We start from the raw sequence: 13,676 nt of genomic DNA, 5'->3' as shown, positions 1-13,676 counted from the left end.
GAGACAATGCGACACAGAACAGAATCAACACACCGGCCTGAACCCCCCCCACTCCCAAGCCCCCCCCCTTATCACCCCCCCACTTACCACCCTCATCACGCAGACTCTGCAGCTCTCTGTGGCAGGAGCTGTCTCCCTGGACCAGGCCCCTATCTAAAAACTGTTAGCGGCAGGTAAGTGGGAAGCAAAAAACTCTTCCCGAGTCTTCGAGGCCTTGACTGTCTTCCACTGAAAATACCCCACGTGCATTTGGAAGATGCTCACTCTGAAGCACTTTATGGGGTGTCTCATGGTACTGTGAAACCCAACTGCAGCCCCCAACATGAGCCCAGAGCTGCACAGTACACCTGCTTCCAATACACCTGCGCCCGCCCGCCCTCCTCCAGCCTCCCTGGGTGCTGGCCCCCTGGTGGGGTGAGCCCTCACGGTGCCATCTTCAGGCTCAGTGTCAGGTCCGAAGCCTCCCTCTCGAGTTAGAGGCATCTCATGTCTAGGAACCAGCCCTCGGTGTGGCAAGACAACACAAGAGATCTCATTCCTCCCATCTTCATGAAAGAAAATCGATACACTGAAAGAAAAAGGCCTCTTTGATGTTTGCAAAGAAAATCATAATATCTCCCAGAGCCAATATCTAATGATCTGGAATCATTTTTTCTCCCCATGAAACAAAAAGGAGGAGGAGGAAGAGGAGAAGAAAAAGAAGGAGAAACAAAATTTCTCTTTTCATACATTCCACTAAGCCAATGTCTACTGTGGCTGCCTTATAAAAAGAACTTAAGTGGCACCAGTGGGGGTTTACACGAGATCAGAATCCGGGGCTTTTAGGGAACTGAACCTCAGGAAGACTCTATTTGAGGAGAATCTCCAGAGGCTTCCCATCTCTGCTCTAGGTGGCATTTGCCTGATCTCATTCAGGGTTAATGGACTGTTTCATGCTCTTTATCTTTAAGACCTAAAATAATTTCTCCTGCCCAAACCGAGGAATGCACTGGGCTGTCCCCTCCACAGTCACAGGATCAAAAGCATTTTTCCTAAATCATTTTTTTAAATCCTTACTAAACATGTCATGAGGGAAAGTGAGCAAAATGACTCCTGCTTTTTTCCTTAATCTTTGTAACAGCATCATTGTCTGGGGGGAAGGGGAGGGGCCAGGGAGTGGGGGATGACAGGCAAATTGTCTCTTTTTCTTTTAAAGAAAAACACAAAAATCCAAAATAGGATCATCTAGTTAGTTCTCCATATGAAAGCCTCTTTTATATTTATAAAAATAATGTGATTTCAAGATTTCTCCCCCAAAAAAGTGACTTCCCTAGTGCAGGTCATTTGGGACCACCAGTGCCATCAACCTGCCGAGTTCTACAGCTGGGCTCTTGCAGACACAAGGGTGCCCTCATCCCCTCACCCCTGTGCCCCTCCACAGCCCACATATCCTTCAGGAGTGCTTGGGAGGCCAGTGGACTCGGACTCCTGGCCATTCCTTCACCTTTGGGGTTCCAAATTCCTGCACAGACTCCACCCTGAGAAGATACCACAGGAGGTCAGGTAATTCTCACTCAAAGGATGGAAGTTAAAGGGTCCTGGCAAGCCAACCCTTGGATTTTACACCCTCCCCCAGATTTGTGCAACCATGGCATCTCGGACCTGGGAATCCATCTCCTACTCAACGAGTGAAGAACAAAGGAAGACAAAAACCCATCTCTGGCGCAGGGACCTAAGCCATTTATCCCCATTGGGGAGCGAGGCCTTCAGGGGACAGGCAGGAAGAATCTGCAGCAGCCATAGCCCAGGATGGATGTCAGCGGGTGAGACCCTCGAGGCACTTTGTCTCAGTGGCTTCCTTCCAGGAAGGTTTTGACGGCTGCCTTTCCCTCAGGGACTGGGGGTTTGCCATTTGCTTTCAAAGAGGAGATGGGGCTTGCAGAACCAGGACCTCAGGAGACAGTGGAAAGGGGATTTTAGAATCAGACAGACACCTGGGTTCAGATTTGGCTCTGCCTGTAACACTCTGGGTGACCTTGGATCTGTGTCCAAATCTCTGCTTCCTTGTCTGACGTCCAGCAGAGTAACTGACAGCCTAGGTCTCTGGAGAAAACAGGACTCTGCTGGCCAGGGCCAGCTCAAGAGCGTGGGTGGGACTCCTTCCAGTGGGTGGGCCGTACTAAGGAAACTAAGGAAACCGACAGGGCCTGCACCTTATCTAGCCTCCTTACAAGGACGAAAAATGATGGAGGCAGAACACTTCGTGTATAGGCTGGTGTCTCCCAGGATCTCCGCAAGTGCAGACCCCCATTCACAGTTAGGTTCTTTAATGCAGCACGTGTCCTGCCTTATCTTCACACAAAAGAACCGCTAAAGACCCCTTAGGTGCCCGCTGCATGCTGGGACTTGTGCCGACAGGAGCACTCACGTGACACCGAGACTGCCCTGGGGAGAGAAGACATGGACGTGGATGCCCAGCCCATGAGACAAGAAGACAGAAGGGGACAAGAGTCACAGACGTGACTTAGCTTCCCAGCTACAAGCTCCTCTAAGTGGAGCACCGTGGCTTTTGGCCCTCTTGTTTTCTATTCTAATACTTTTAAAAGCTTTTTCTTTTTCCAGCAAGAGTCAATTAGAATACGGGCATATTGTAGAAAACCCAGAACTTGCAGGAAAGCATGAAGAAACATAAAAATCACCCCTCTCTCCTCTCCAGAGATAACCCTGTTACATTTTATAAATCCCTTCCTGTGTATTCTGTTTTATAAAGTTGGTCTCATGTTAGCGATGCAATTTTGTATCCTGGTTGTTGTTTGGGGATTTTTCCCCCCCACTTCTTTCAGAAGGATTGAAATTGCTCCAAAAATATCTTTTAATGACTTCATAAGAGTAAATCACATGGTTGGGAATATGAACTCGGAATCAGCAGTCTCAAGTCTAATTGCAGCTTCCCCCGTTCTGAGCCGCACGACAATGGACAAGTTACTTAACTTTCCCCAAGCATCAGCTTCTGCATTTGTAAAATGATGCGAAGGGAAGATAAAGCGGGCATCTTATGCAGTTGTTGTAAAGAGAAAAGAGGTAATTATGTGATGTGACTGGCTCAGTGTTGGGGACACGATAAAAAGCTAAGTGGTAGTTCTCATGGTTGTCCTGATTAGTCAGTCCATAGTCATTCTTCAACAGGTGAGTATCTCAGGTGTTGCTGATTTATTTTTAGTTATACAGTTAAACAGTTCTGTTATGACACTCTTGAACTTAAATCTCTGTCCATATTTCCACCTTTTCCTTAGGGTATATAAAGCTATGGTCCCAGGTACAAACACTTAAAAGTTCAAGTTCTAGAGCCTGGTGGCCCGGACTTATATCCCAGCTACACTATTTCCAAGCTGTGTGATACTGGGAAAGTCACCTAACTTCTCTGTGCTTCAGATTCCTCCTCTCTAAATGGAGGTGATGATTGTATCACCTGTTGTGAGGATTAAATGAGATAATAGGTGCAAAGTGCCTGGCACAGGTAAACTAAATAAGTATTAGCCAGTGTTGGTATCATGCGTACTGCTAATAATCCTCTTTAACTCCTCTGTCCCCAACAGCTCTTAGCACTGGCCTGAGCACAGTAGACTTCCACTTCATACATACGAAATTGGATTAAAATTGGTTGCTGTGGGGGATCCTTGAGTGCTCTGCAAGATGCCTGCCTCCTTGTTAGGAGGCTACCCGAGCCAGTCCTCCCGCCCCCTCCTGTCCACATCTGACCCCCACCCCACACACCTATGACCTTGTCTTCAGAAGGACCTTTCCTTTTGCCTCTGTTCAACTTAAACTCTGTCTGCCTGCGACAGGGTTCTCTTGATACACCCCCAAAGCGTATACAGCCTCTCAGACGCTTCTGGGATGTTAGGCCAGAGTCCCTGTCTACATCACTGCCAGTCAGGGTGGAGGGACCCTTTCTGGAATCTGGGCACACTGCATTTCTCTTGTTTCTCACCCTCAGCCTCACAGTCCTGAGCATCTCAAACTGCTTTATTCCATTTATAAGGACCTGAGCACCTGTTGGGCACAGGGCACTGTGCTCAGGGCCAGGTGAGGCCCAAGCTAGCTTCCACCTAAAGCAGAAAACTCCTGGCCTATAAAAGTCCTCAGTTGGTGTTTGGCTCTTGCCATGAACATAAATATACAAAAAGAAACTCTGGTGCTTCAGAGTCAACCCAAGAGATAACCCTAGGCTCATAAGCAAGGCCACCACAAAACCCAAATGAGAAGGTCAGTTTATGCCAAAGGGGAGGGTTGTGCAAACAACCTAGAATCCCAGAGAACCAGGCAGCCTGGGACCCTGCAGCTGGGGTGTTGGCAGCACGCCACCACGGCAGCTGTTGCCAGGTCCGTGTGAGGCTCCCAACCTCCCATGGCCGTGCGGCATTTGGAAGGTAGGAGACTGACTCACAAAGATGATGAATTTCCACGTGCCGGGGGTTTGGGATAGATGAACAAGTGGCTAGTGTCATGATCTGTGCTTTCTGGTGGGAATTCTCCTGCAACACAGCTTGAAACTCAGGTCTTGGGGACTCAGAGGTGGCTTCCATCTTGCTACATGGTAATAAACATCATGTTACTCCCAAGCCAACTGTCGGTTCATTCATCCCACCAAGCTGGTTAGACATGGTGGAAGTCACTGTATCAGAATTAGTGGATGAACTGGATGAATCATTACCTAGAGCAGGAAAGGCAAATCCACAGCAAGCAGTCCCAAAATCCCTCTGTTCTGCCCAAGGCAGACACCAATCTCCCCAAGAGCCTGGATGTAGCCTCAGTACCCATCTGCACATGGGGCTCTTGGGCAGTCCGGTCAATCGGGTGGAACTGGCATGCCATATGAAGCTTGTTGGCCATCTTGGAGCTAAAACAGTACAAGCATGTAGAGAATATGGAGACAGCAAGAGACAGAAGTCCAAGCAGTCCATTCATTTTGGAATGAAGTGGGGTAACTGCCAAGAACAGCTCCATAGGCAGTTGGTGCAACAACACAAGGTTAGTCAAGGCCGTCTTAAGAATCTTAGCAACAGGCCCAGGCTAAGAGACAGACTCTGCTATGTGACCTTGAACGAGTCCCTTCTGTTCTAGGGCCCCAATTTTCTTATTCATAAAATGGGGATGATGACAACAATACCCACCTCCTCGGGTTCTTCTGATGAGTGAATGAGATGAGGTAGTACGAAGTGTTTAACCATACCTGTGTGATAGTAAGCAATTTGCTTTTATTAATTAAATATAGACTGTATTTAGGTAAAGAAGAGTAAAATACGTTACCGTCTCCTATGCAACCCAGTGGAAGGACATTCTGAACATTTGATAAGACAGAAACATTTTAGATCCAAGTGCCAGAACTAGAGTTGTCTTATTTCCACCAGAAAATGTCCTTGTGGAACCCCACGGAGCTAGTGCCCAGCAACTGCCCCAGAATATAGAGATGTGGTCACTAGAGCATACGCTTCTTAACTAGAGCTCTGTCTATCCCAAAATGGACCCCATTAAACAGAGGCAAACATTGAAAATGGCAGTGCATCCTCTTGCCTGGGTCAGGTGCCTCAAAGCGATAATATCCTTCAATTTATGAAAAGGGACGCTTGCCAAACAGTCCAACAGGATTGCACCCAGAAACGGGTGAGAATGTTAGGTATACCATATTCCCACTCCGCCTGCTTCTGTTAGATAATACTTACTATTACATTATACACACACCATATGTCCTCTGTAAATGTTTAATAAATACAGAGAAGGAAAAAGAAAAAATTTTTAAAGAATTCATAATCCCTCCACCTTGGGGGGGGTTGGAAGTTGGTGTCTATCCATCCAGACTTCTCCCTCTGCATTCTTAAATTTTAAAAATATGATATTTTTAATTTTTAAAAATTCCTGTTTTTCCTATTTAAATTCTCTTTCCCTCTCCCTCGCCCCCTCCACCTTCTCTCTTTAGTGTATCATTACCAGTTCAAGATCCAGTTCATCAACCAACTTAAGAAACCCGCTGAACCAACTTTTACTATGACACTCCTTGGAACAAAAGAGGAAAACCAGAAAATCACCATCACTCTGTGAGTATGAGGTGCAGCGCCGTCTATGCTGATGGCGTGCTACTTTTTCTCACAAGGTCTAGGCGGACCCCATAATTTTCAAGGGCCAGGCCAGACACAGCCCACGTGACTGCCCCAAACACCTGTCCAATGGGATGACCGACCCCCCCATCATCCCTCCTCAGCCTCAACTCATCCCGAAGACTGCATTACAGTGAAATGACCTGTGTTTACAATGGGTTCGTTGTGAGATGAGCTGAGCAGAGAGGGAAGCCAGAGGTGGCAAAGTCCATCATCTACTGTGCGGGAAGAAGAACCAGGCAGGAGGAACAGGGAGGGCGGGAGCAGGTGTCCACAGGACAGCCCTGAGCTCCTTTCCAGTGAGTTCTGAAAGCCATAACCCAGAAACCAAATGGGTTTTAACTTGGCACAAATTTCCCTTCTCAGTCAGCCTGCACTGCCAGCCCTGCCCATCTGTCCTCTGCCCTGTTACACACCTGCTCACAATGTGAACAGTGGCCTCATGCCTCCCTCAGAGGCTCCCCAGCCTCAACGACCAGAAATAAGGCTTTTTCTCCACATCTTGACCCTCACTGTGGCCCCTTCCTTGGAAGAGACACTAGCCTTCCGCCTGCTCCAGGGACAGTTCTCAGCTTCCAGAAGATCTCCTCCAGCCTTGGGTCTCTGGTCATCACATTGATTCCGTCGTTGAGCAAGTATTAGTCCGGGCTCGGCCCCAAAGGCAGAGGGGACCCTAACCCTAGGATGCTCACAGCCTAGCGGGGTGGAGGGATTCCTAAGCAATTCCTTACAACACTCTACAGGAAGAGCTATGACAAGCTGTGTGGAGGAACCCTCCATCCACCTGTCTCTCCCCAAATCCACCGTTACCTCTGCCACTGTCCCAGTTCTCCCCTGGGATATTCAATAGTTCCAAGGTGGGAAGGGTATCTCCTGCTCAGTCAGTGCTGGGACATGCTAATGTCCTACAGACTAGTTAAAGCTGCTAATGATAACTAAGGATTTGCATTTAAATTTTGCTCCAAATTGGTGCATCCCTTTACCATGTGGTTTTCTATTACTGTTAAACTTCGTTGTTTCTATTTTTATGGGGAGGAAAAAAAGCATGAGCGGGGAGATAAGAGTGTGGGGTGGCTCTACAGCATTAATCAAACCTCAAGGGAGCTGAACTACCCAGAGGTCATTGCCAAAGCCCCACTGTCTTCTCAGGAGCAGTTTTCCCGATTTGTTAAAGCAGAAGCTCGGAAGCCTGAGCTCAAGAGAGTTACCAGATTCATTACGGCAGAACTCTCAGAGCCTCTTAATTACACTAACCTAAAAAATACATGGTTTTCCCAGTATTAATGGTCTGGCCCACCCACTACTGTTCCTACTAATAGTCTGTCCCATAGCAGTTTGGAAAATGCAGCCGAAAAGACCTTCCCAAGTCACTCGGGCAAACCCTACACAGCCTGAACGTGCCCAACATGACTTTGCTGTTCCAAATAAACTAGGTCTGATTTCCTTTGTATCTTCAAGGGATGAAGAAATTACTAGTAATAAAACCTATTCCTTTCTCATCACGTTGGATGTGGACATCGGTGAGCTCATCATGATCAAGTTCAAGTGGGAAAATGGCGCAGTATGGACCAATGTCTGGAACACGGTCCAAACCATCATCCCTTGGAGCCAAGCACCTCTCTACTCAGGCCTCGTTGTCAAGACCATCAAAGTCAAAGCGGGAGAAACCCAGCAACGGTGAGTACTGACGCAGCCTCCCCTGACATCTAGCAGGCATCTCCTCGTCTCAGCACCTCCACAGTTAACACTTACATTGATATCATAAAGTAGCCACGATCAAGTCCCATGATGGCACGTGGATGCTCAGAAAGGTGAGATGGCCATCCCGAGTTCACACAGCCACAGGGAGAAGGACCGGGTTTTGCACCCAGGTCTTCTGACTCCCGGTCTAGCCTCCTTCCACTGCCTGTGGTCCAGAGCTCCCTACCTTGGAGTTCGAGAATGGCCTCACTGGCCCAGTCTTCTTCAGACTTCAGCTGAATCATCAGGAGTTGTCTGTGGGTGCCGCAGTCCAAGGACTGTGTTTTGAGTGGCAAGGACCAAGATGGACATTTCCATTTTGTTGCTCACCCAGAGAAATGCTTTCAACAGATCACAGTCTCGAAACCCCATTCTGTGAGGGCGCCTTTCAAATCTTTGAGTGCCAAAGAGCCCCTGGGGAGCTTATTCAATATGTGGGTTTCCCAAAGACACCTGCAGACCGTCTGATGCACCATGGCTTGTGAAAAAACCCAGGACACACATTTGCTAATAAAAGCTGTAAGACTTCTGACATGGACCAAGGATTAGCCTTAAGAAGCTCTGCTTTGTGCGATTTAATGATTTAACGGTCTCCCTTGGCCCCAAAGTTCCCCAGGACAATAAGGGGTTGGGGACAGAGTAAGACACAAAAGAAAGAAAGGGTGGGTCCAGCTGCCCCTTCAGTCCTGTCAGCAAAGGGATGCCCACACATTTTGCCGTGGCAGCTCTGCTTCTCTAGAGTTCTGCACTTCTCCATGAGAGGAGAATTCTGCCCTTCCCCAGACCCTCCCCTGCCCCACTTCCCGCCTCCCTGCATGTCCAGGGAACTCGTTTCTTCTCTCCCACCTTCCTCTGTTGGGAAGCCCATTTCTCTCTGGGGCTTGTCCCCAGTAGAGATGGAAAACAGCAGGCCTCTCACCTCTGAACTACGCTCCCCAGCTCACCCCACGGGCCTCACGGCCAGGAGCGGCCCATGGCAGATTTAGGCCCCCAACTCCCTTATACAACAGTGCTCTGAGTTTTTATCTCCCTGGGATACAAAATCCTGGCAATCACTAAGAGCACACTCTGCCGCTTGCCAACAGATTTCTCCACACGATCAATTTGAGAAAATTAAACTGCTTCTCTCCTCTTAGACACTTAGCTATTCTTGCATGACTTTCTGGCCCATTCGAAGAGCTCTGATTCTGACAGCCAGCCCTCCCCGCACTCCCTCAGCTGGAGGGTCATTCCTCAGGCCTAGCGGCTGTTCCTGGTGACAGTTCTCTGTGAGTTGATCTGAAAGGCTGTATAAAATACACCAAAGCCTTCTCATGGGTGCTTACCCACATGGTTCTGAGGACGGAAAGAGCAGAGGGAAGGGAATGAATGATGCTTCCAGAATTCCCACCACGGGGAGGCCACCAAGGCAGGTCGAGAGGGTTAGTCTCATGGAACCTTCCCAGTGACGCCCGGAAACAGGTATTATTAGCGGTGCAGATCAGGAAGCTGGGGCTCATGGACCTGACACAGCTTGGGAGCATTGCTGGTAACTGTCCGAGCCCAGATCTGACTCGGGGTTTGTCTGATGCCTTGCCTCTTTGCTGCCCGGGCACTGTTATCAACAGTCCCTTCCTCCATTCATCTTGGCCCCGAGAATCTGACTTTCCTTGGCCCAAAGCACCAGAGTTGCAGACCTGGGTATTTGTATATCTGCACATCGGACCCTTCCTTGGATCTGTAGGGGGTACAGGCTGAAAAAGGAGGAGGGGTGGTGGGACCTATAGCTTTTTAAGTTGTAAGTGCTCAATGGCTCCTGTGTGCCTTCACAGCACGAGGGACCATTGGGGGATACCAAACAAACAAACAAACAAACTGAGTGTGGCCCTTGGCAGAAAGAAATTCCAGGACCTAATAATTGGGAAAATAAGATGCATTAATTTTACTAATAACATGCTCCCTCCCAGCGCTTCTCAAACCTTCATGTACCCAGGAATCATCCGGGAATGGTGTTTAAATGCAATTAAAACGCAGGTGGGTGGGGCCTGACATCGTACGTCTCTAACAGGCTCCCAAGTGCGGCTGCTGCTAGCACATGGACCACGCTTCGCATAAGTGAAGAACTAGCATTTCACAGTCTAGGAAGCTTAGAAGGAAGACAGCAGTTCAGGGGTGTTGCACCACAACAGGCGAGGGGGAGGCCAGCCGGCATGCCCAGAGAGGAGGCAGCGAGCAAAGCAATATGGCAGGCAGAATCCAATGGCCTGCCTCTGCCGGCCCTAAGCTCAAATTCCACTTTCTGCTCACCACCTGTGAAGCCTTGGACACTAACGGCACCTCGCAGAGAACCGATTCTGTAGCAACAAATGTAATTTATAATATGTATCTTATGAGACCAATAGCAAACTACCAATTTTGGAGTCCCACTACAAACCTCAATCCCAGAGCCAGGATGCAAATATCCAACCTCACGGTCTTAATCTCTTCGCTAACTCCAGGGCACAAAAATGGTTATAAGTAACTCACTCTGTGCCTCCACCGAAGGAATTTGATGAGAGGTGCTGTTCTCTTCCAGGGGCACAAGGTCAGGGATGAGAGGACCTATTGTGCTGGAAGAGACAGGACAGAAAACATTGGTTCGACGGCAGGACATCAAAAGTGATCCATTACACATATTAAGAAAATGTTCAATGTCCCTAGTAATCATAGAAATACAAGACAAAAACCAATGAGATTATCGCTGGTCACCCACTAGGTTGGCAGGAATTTAAAAACAGACAAGATCCAGAGTTGTGAAAGGTGTGGGGAAGCAGGCATTCTCATACACTATTTGTGGGAATGCAAATTATGGAGCTTCTGCAGGAGAATTTCATTCAACAACTAGTATTTCGTAAGCACTTACCTTATACCAGGCACTGTTGTAGGTCCCAGGTATACAGCAGGGAACAGCTCGTGAGCTTACACTATCAAAATTTTAAATATACATAATACCCAGAATTTTAACTCTACGTGTCTATTCTGGAGAAATACTCAAAATATCCACACGGGATATACATACAGGTACAAAAATGTTTGTTGCGGTACTGTCTATAAATAGCAAACCATTAGGGGAAACCTCAATGTCCATCAGTAGGAAAATGGCCCTAATGCATTGAGATACACCCACACAATGGAATGTGATGCAGGAGGTAAAAAAGAATGAGACAAATTCATAGGAAGTGAGACAAACAGGTCTCCAATTCCATTTCTTGATGACAATGAAAAATGTCAGAAAAAGACATACATTATAACCCCACTTTTGTTGAAAATTCTGTTTACATATGAACAGTGATGTATGTGTAAATGCACAGAAATAGGTCTGGAGTGGGGTGCCTGGGTGGCTCAGTCAGTTCAGTGTCTGACTCTTGATCTCGGCTCAGGTCATGATCTCAGGTTGTGAGATCAAGCCCCGTGTGGAGCTCTTAAGATTGAGTCTGCTTGAGATTCTCTCACTCTTTTCTCCCTCTGCCCCTCCCTACCTCAAATAAATAATAAATCTTTAAAAAAAAAAGGGGGGGGGAAACGGAGAGAAGGAAGGAGGGAGGCAGGGAGGAAGGAGAGAGAGAGAGGAAGGAAGGGAGGTAGGGAGGGAGGGAAGGAGGGAGGAAAAAAGAAAGAAAGGAAAGGAAAGGAATAAAGAAATAGGTTTGCAGAGACATAAACTAAACCAGGAAAGTGGAGAGGAATGATACTAGTAAAGGGTGAGGGCAGAGAGGATCTTTAATATTTGACTTCATTTATATCTTTACCATTTGAATTTTTCAAAATTGCATTCACAAATTATTTGTTAACACTTTTTTAAATTTTAACTTTACTGAGGTATAAGTGAGAAATAAGATTAAGATATTTAAAGTGTACAATTGTCGTGATTTGATATCCGTACACACGTGAATGGATCCCACCACCCGGTTAGCTAACCCATCCATCTTTCTCTGATATGTAATACAGTGTTGTCAACTGTAGTCTCCCTGTTTCACATTAGATCTTCAGACCTTATTCATCTTATAGCTGAAAGGTCATATCCTTTTACCAACGTCTCCCTATCTTCCCCTCCCCTGGTTCCTAGGAACCACTTTTCTACTCTGTTCCTGTGAATTTTACTTTGGTGGCGGGGCGCGGAGGGGCAGATTCCACGTGTAAGTGATACCCTGCAGTATTTGTCTTTCTCCATCTGGCTTATACACTATTTTAGTTTAAAAAGTCTGATTTTTTTTTAAGTCTGATTTCATGAAGACTTGACCCTAGATGTAATACCAGAAGGTAAAAGAAGAAGAAGAAGCCATTAACTAGAATTCTTCATGACTTTTGATAATTTTTCTCCAAGAAGATGCAAGTTTACAACACAAACCAGCATCTCAGGCCAAGCTAACGAACCATCAAAGCAGTCTAAGGCTTGGTCTCCAAGAGAGACCAGAATACAGAGCGAGGCCCCCTTTGGCTGGACAGTGCCTGCACCAATAAGAGGAAAGGGCTGGGCTTGCAGGGCTGAGACCAGCAGAGGCTGGTGACAGTGGCCTTGTGCCCAGAGACCTTTAAGAGCAGCACTGACAAACTGGAACGTGTCCAAAGAAGGAAGGCTGGGGAGAGAGGCCTGCCTTGTGAGGAACAGTTGAAGGAACTGGGAATGTTTACCCTGGAATGGGGGCAATGCTGTGAAAGGAACAATAGTTACCCTCAAATCTTTGATGAGCTGTGGTTGGGGAGAAAAAAAAAGGGGGAATTGCCCCGAGGACTTTCTGTTCTTATTAGAGCTGAAATCACCCCAGTGCAGAGCTCCGGGAAGCAGCCTTTCCCTGATTGCTTTCACTGACTTAGGTTTTATTTTTCTCTGAAGTTATGAAAATATTTGTGCACATAAGAATCCAATTTCTTTAAAAATAGCATGCATTACATAAATTGAGTTTTTATTTACAAAGGATGAAACACTTCAGTAAGCTCCATCTTAAAGTTAATGCTGTGTTTGCTCTGTTTTCTATTCAGAATGACATTTTGTTCAGAAAACACGGATGGCCTACAGCTCCACCCAAGCCAGGAGAAAACCTTTGTGAGATGCGACGTAAACTCTACAAAGTTGAAAAGAAAGATCAGATGAGCTTTAACGAAGACCCAGTGTGAAGAATAAATGATCTTACTCCTCATCTGGAATGGTTACTTTATTTGGAAACCCAAGTTATATAAACAATCTTGCATAAAGTTTAAACAAAGCTTAGGTTTAAAAGGGGAGTGTGTTTCACTATGCTAAACTCAGCTTTTAGAAACTATATTATGTAACTGTATTCAAATATTTGTGTAACTAAAATTTTCCCCAGTGTATCTCTGATTAAATGGTAATGTATGCAAATATAAGTACAAATAAGAGCCATTTTAGATCCATTGTTCTAATTTACCATGTCTTTTACTGTTAAGTCAAATTCCTAGTTTATTCTGAGCCGTTTTTTGAACCATGCTGGAAAGGTACTTCTTTATGACAGAACTCGTGCTTCAATAAAATGAAATTCCAATTACACACTGGTCGTATGTCCCCACATACACGTGCTTTAAGACAGTTCAGCTCGCTAAAAGAAGAAAAATTCTAATTAAGCTAATAGCTGCCATCATACAGATTATACAATTATTTTCAAACCAATAAAAGTAGAATCCTCCTAAAACTACTAATAGCGGGCACCTGGGTGGCTCAGTTGGTTGAGCAACTGCCTTCAGCTCAGGTCCTAATTCCAGAGTCCTCGGATCAGGTCCCACATCAGGCTCCCAGCTCTGCAGGGAGTCTGCTTCTCCCTCTGACCT

General features: G+C 46.6%; 1 protein-coding gene across 1 annotated transcript in view; it reads left to right on the top strand.

Moving 5' to 3' along the window:
* The window catches only part of LIPC (lipase C, hepatic type), a 149,127-nt gene extending 135,724 nt beyond the window's left edge, over nt 1-13,403 (top strand). Inside the window, exons 8-10 of the mRNA XM_044229767.1 lie at nt 5,957-6,074; nt 7,593-7,811; nt 12,873-13,403. Coding sequence (XP_044085702.1) covers nt 5,957-6,074; nt 7,593-7,811; nt 12,873-12,984 — 449 coding nt within the window. The 3' untranslated portion in view covers nt 12,985-13,403. The remainder of the gene's footprint in view (nt 1-5,956; nt 6,075-7,592; nt 7,812-12,872) is intronic.
* Nucleotides 13,404-13,676: the final 273 nt, after the last annotated feature.

This window comes from Neovison vison, chromosome 13 (genome assembly GCF_020171115.1).
Source record: "Neovison vison isolate M4711 chromosome 13, ASM_NN_V1, whole genome shotgun sequence".
NCBI lineage: Eukaryota > Metazoa > Chordata > Mammalia > Carnivora > Mustelidae > Neogale > Neogale vison.
This window is presented reverse-complemented; position numbering and strand designations above follow the sequence as displayed.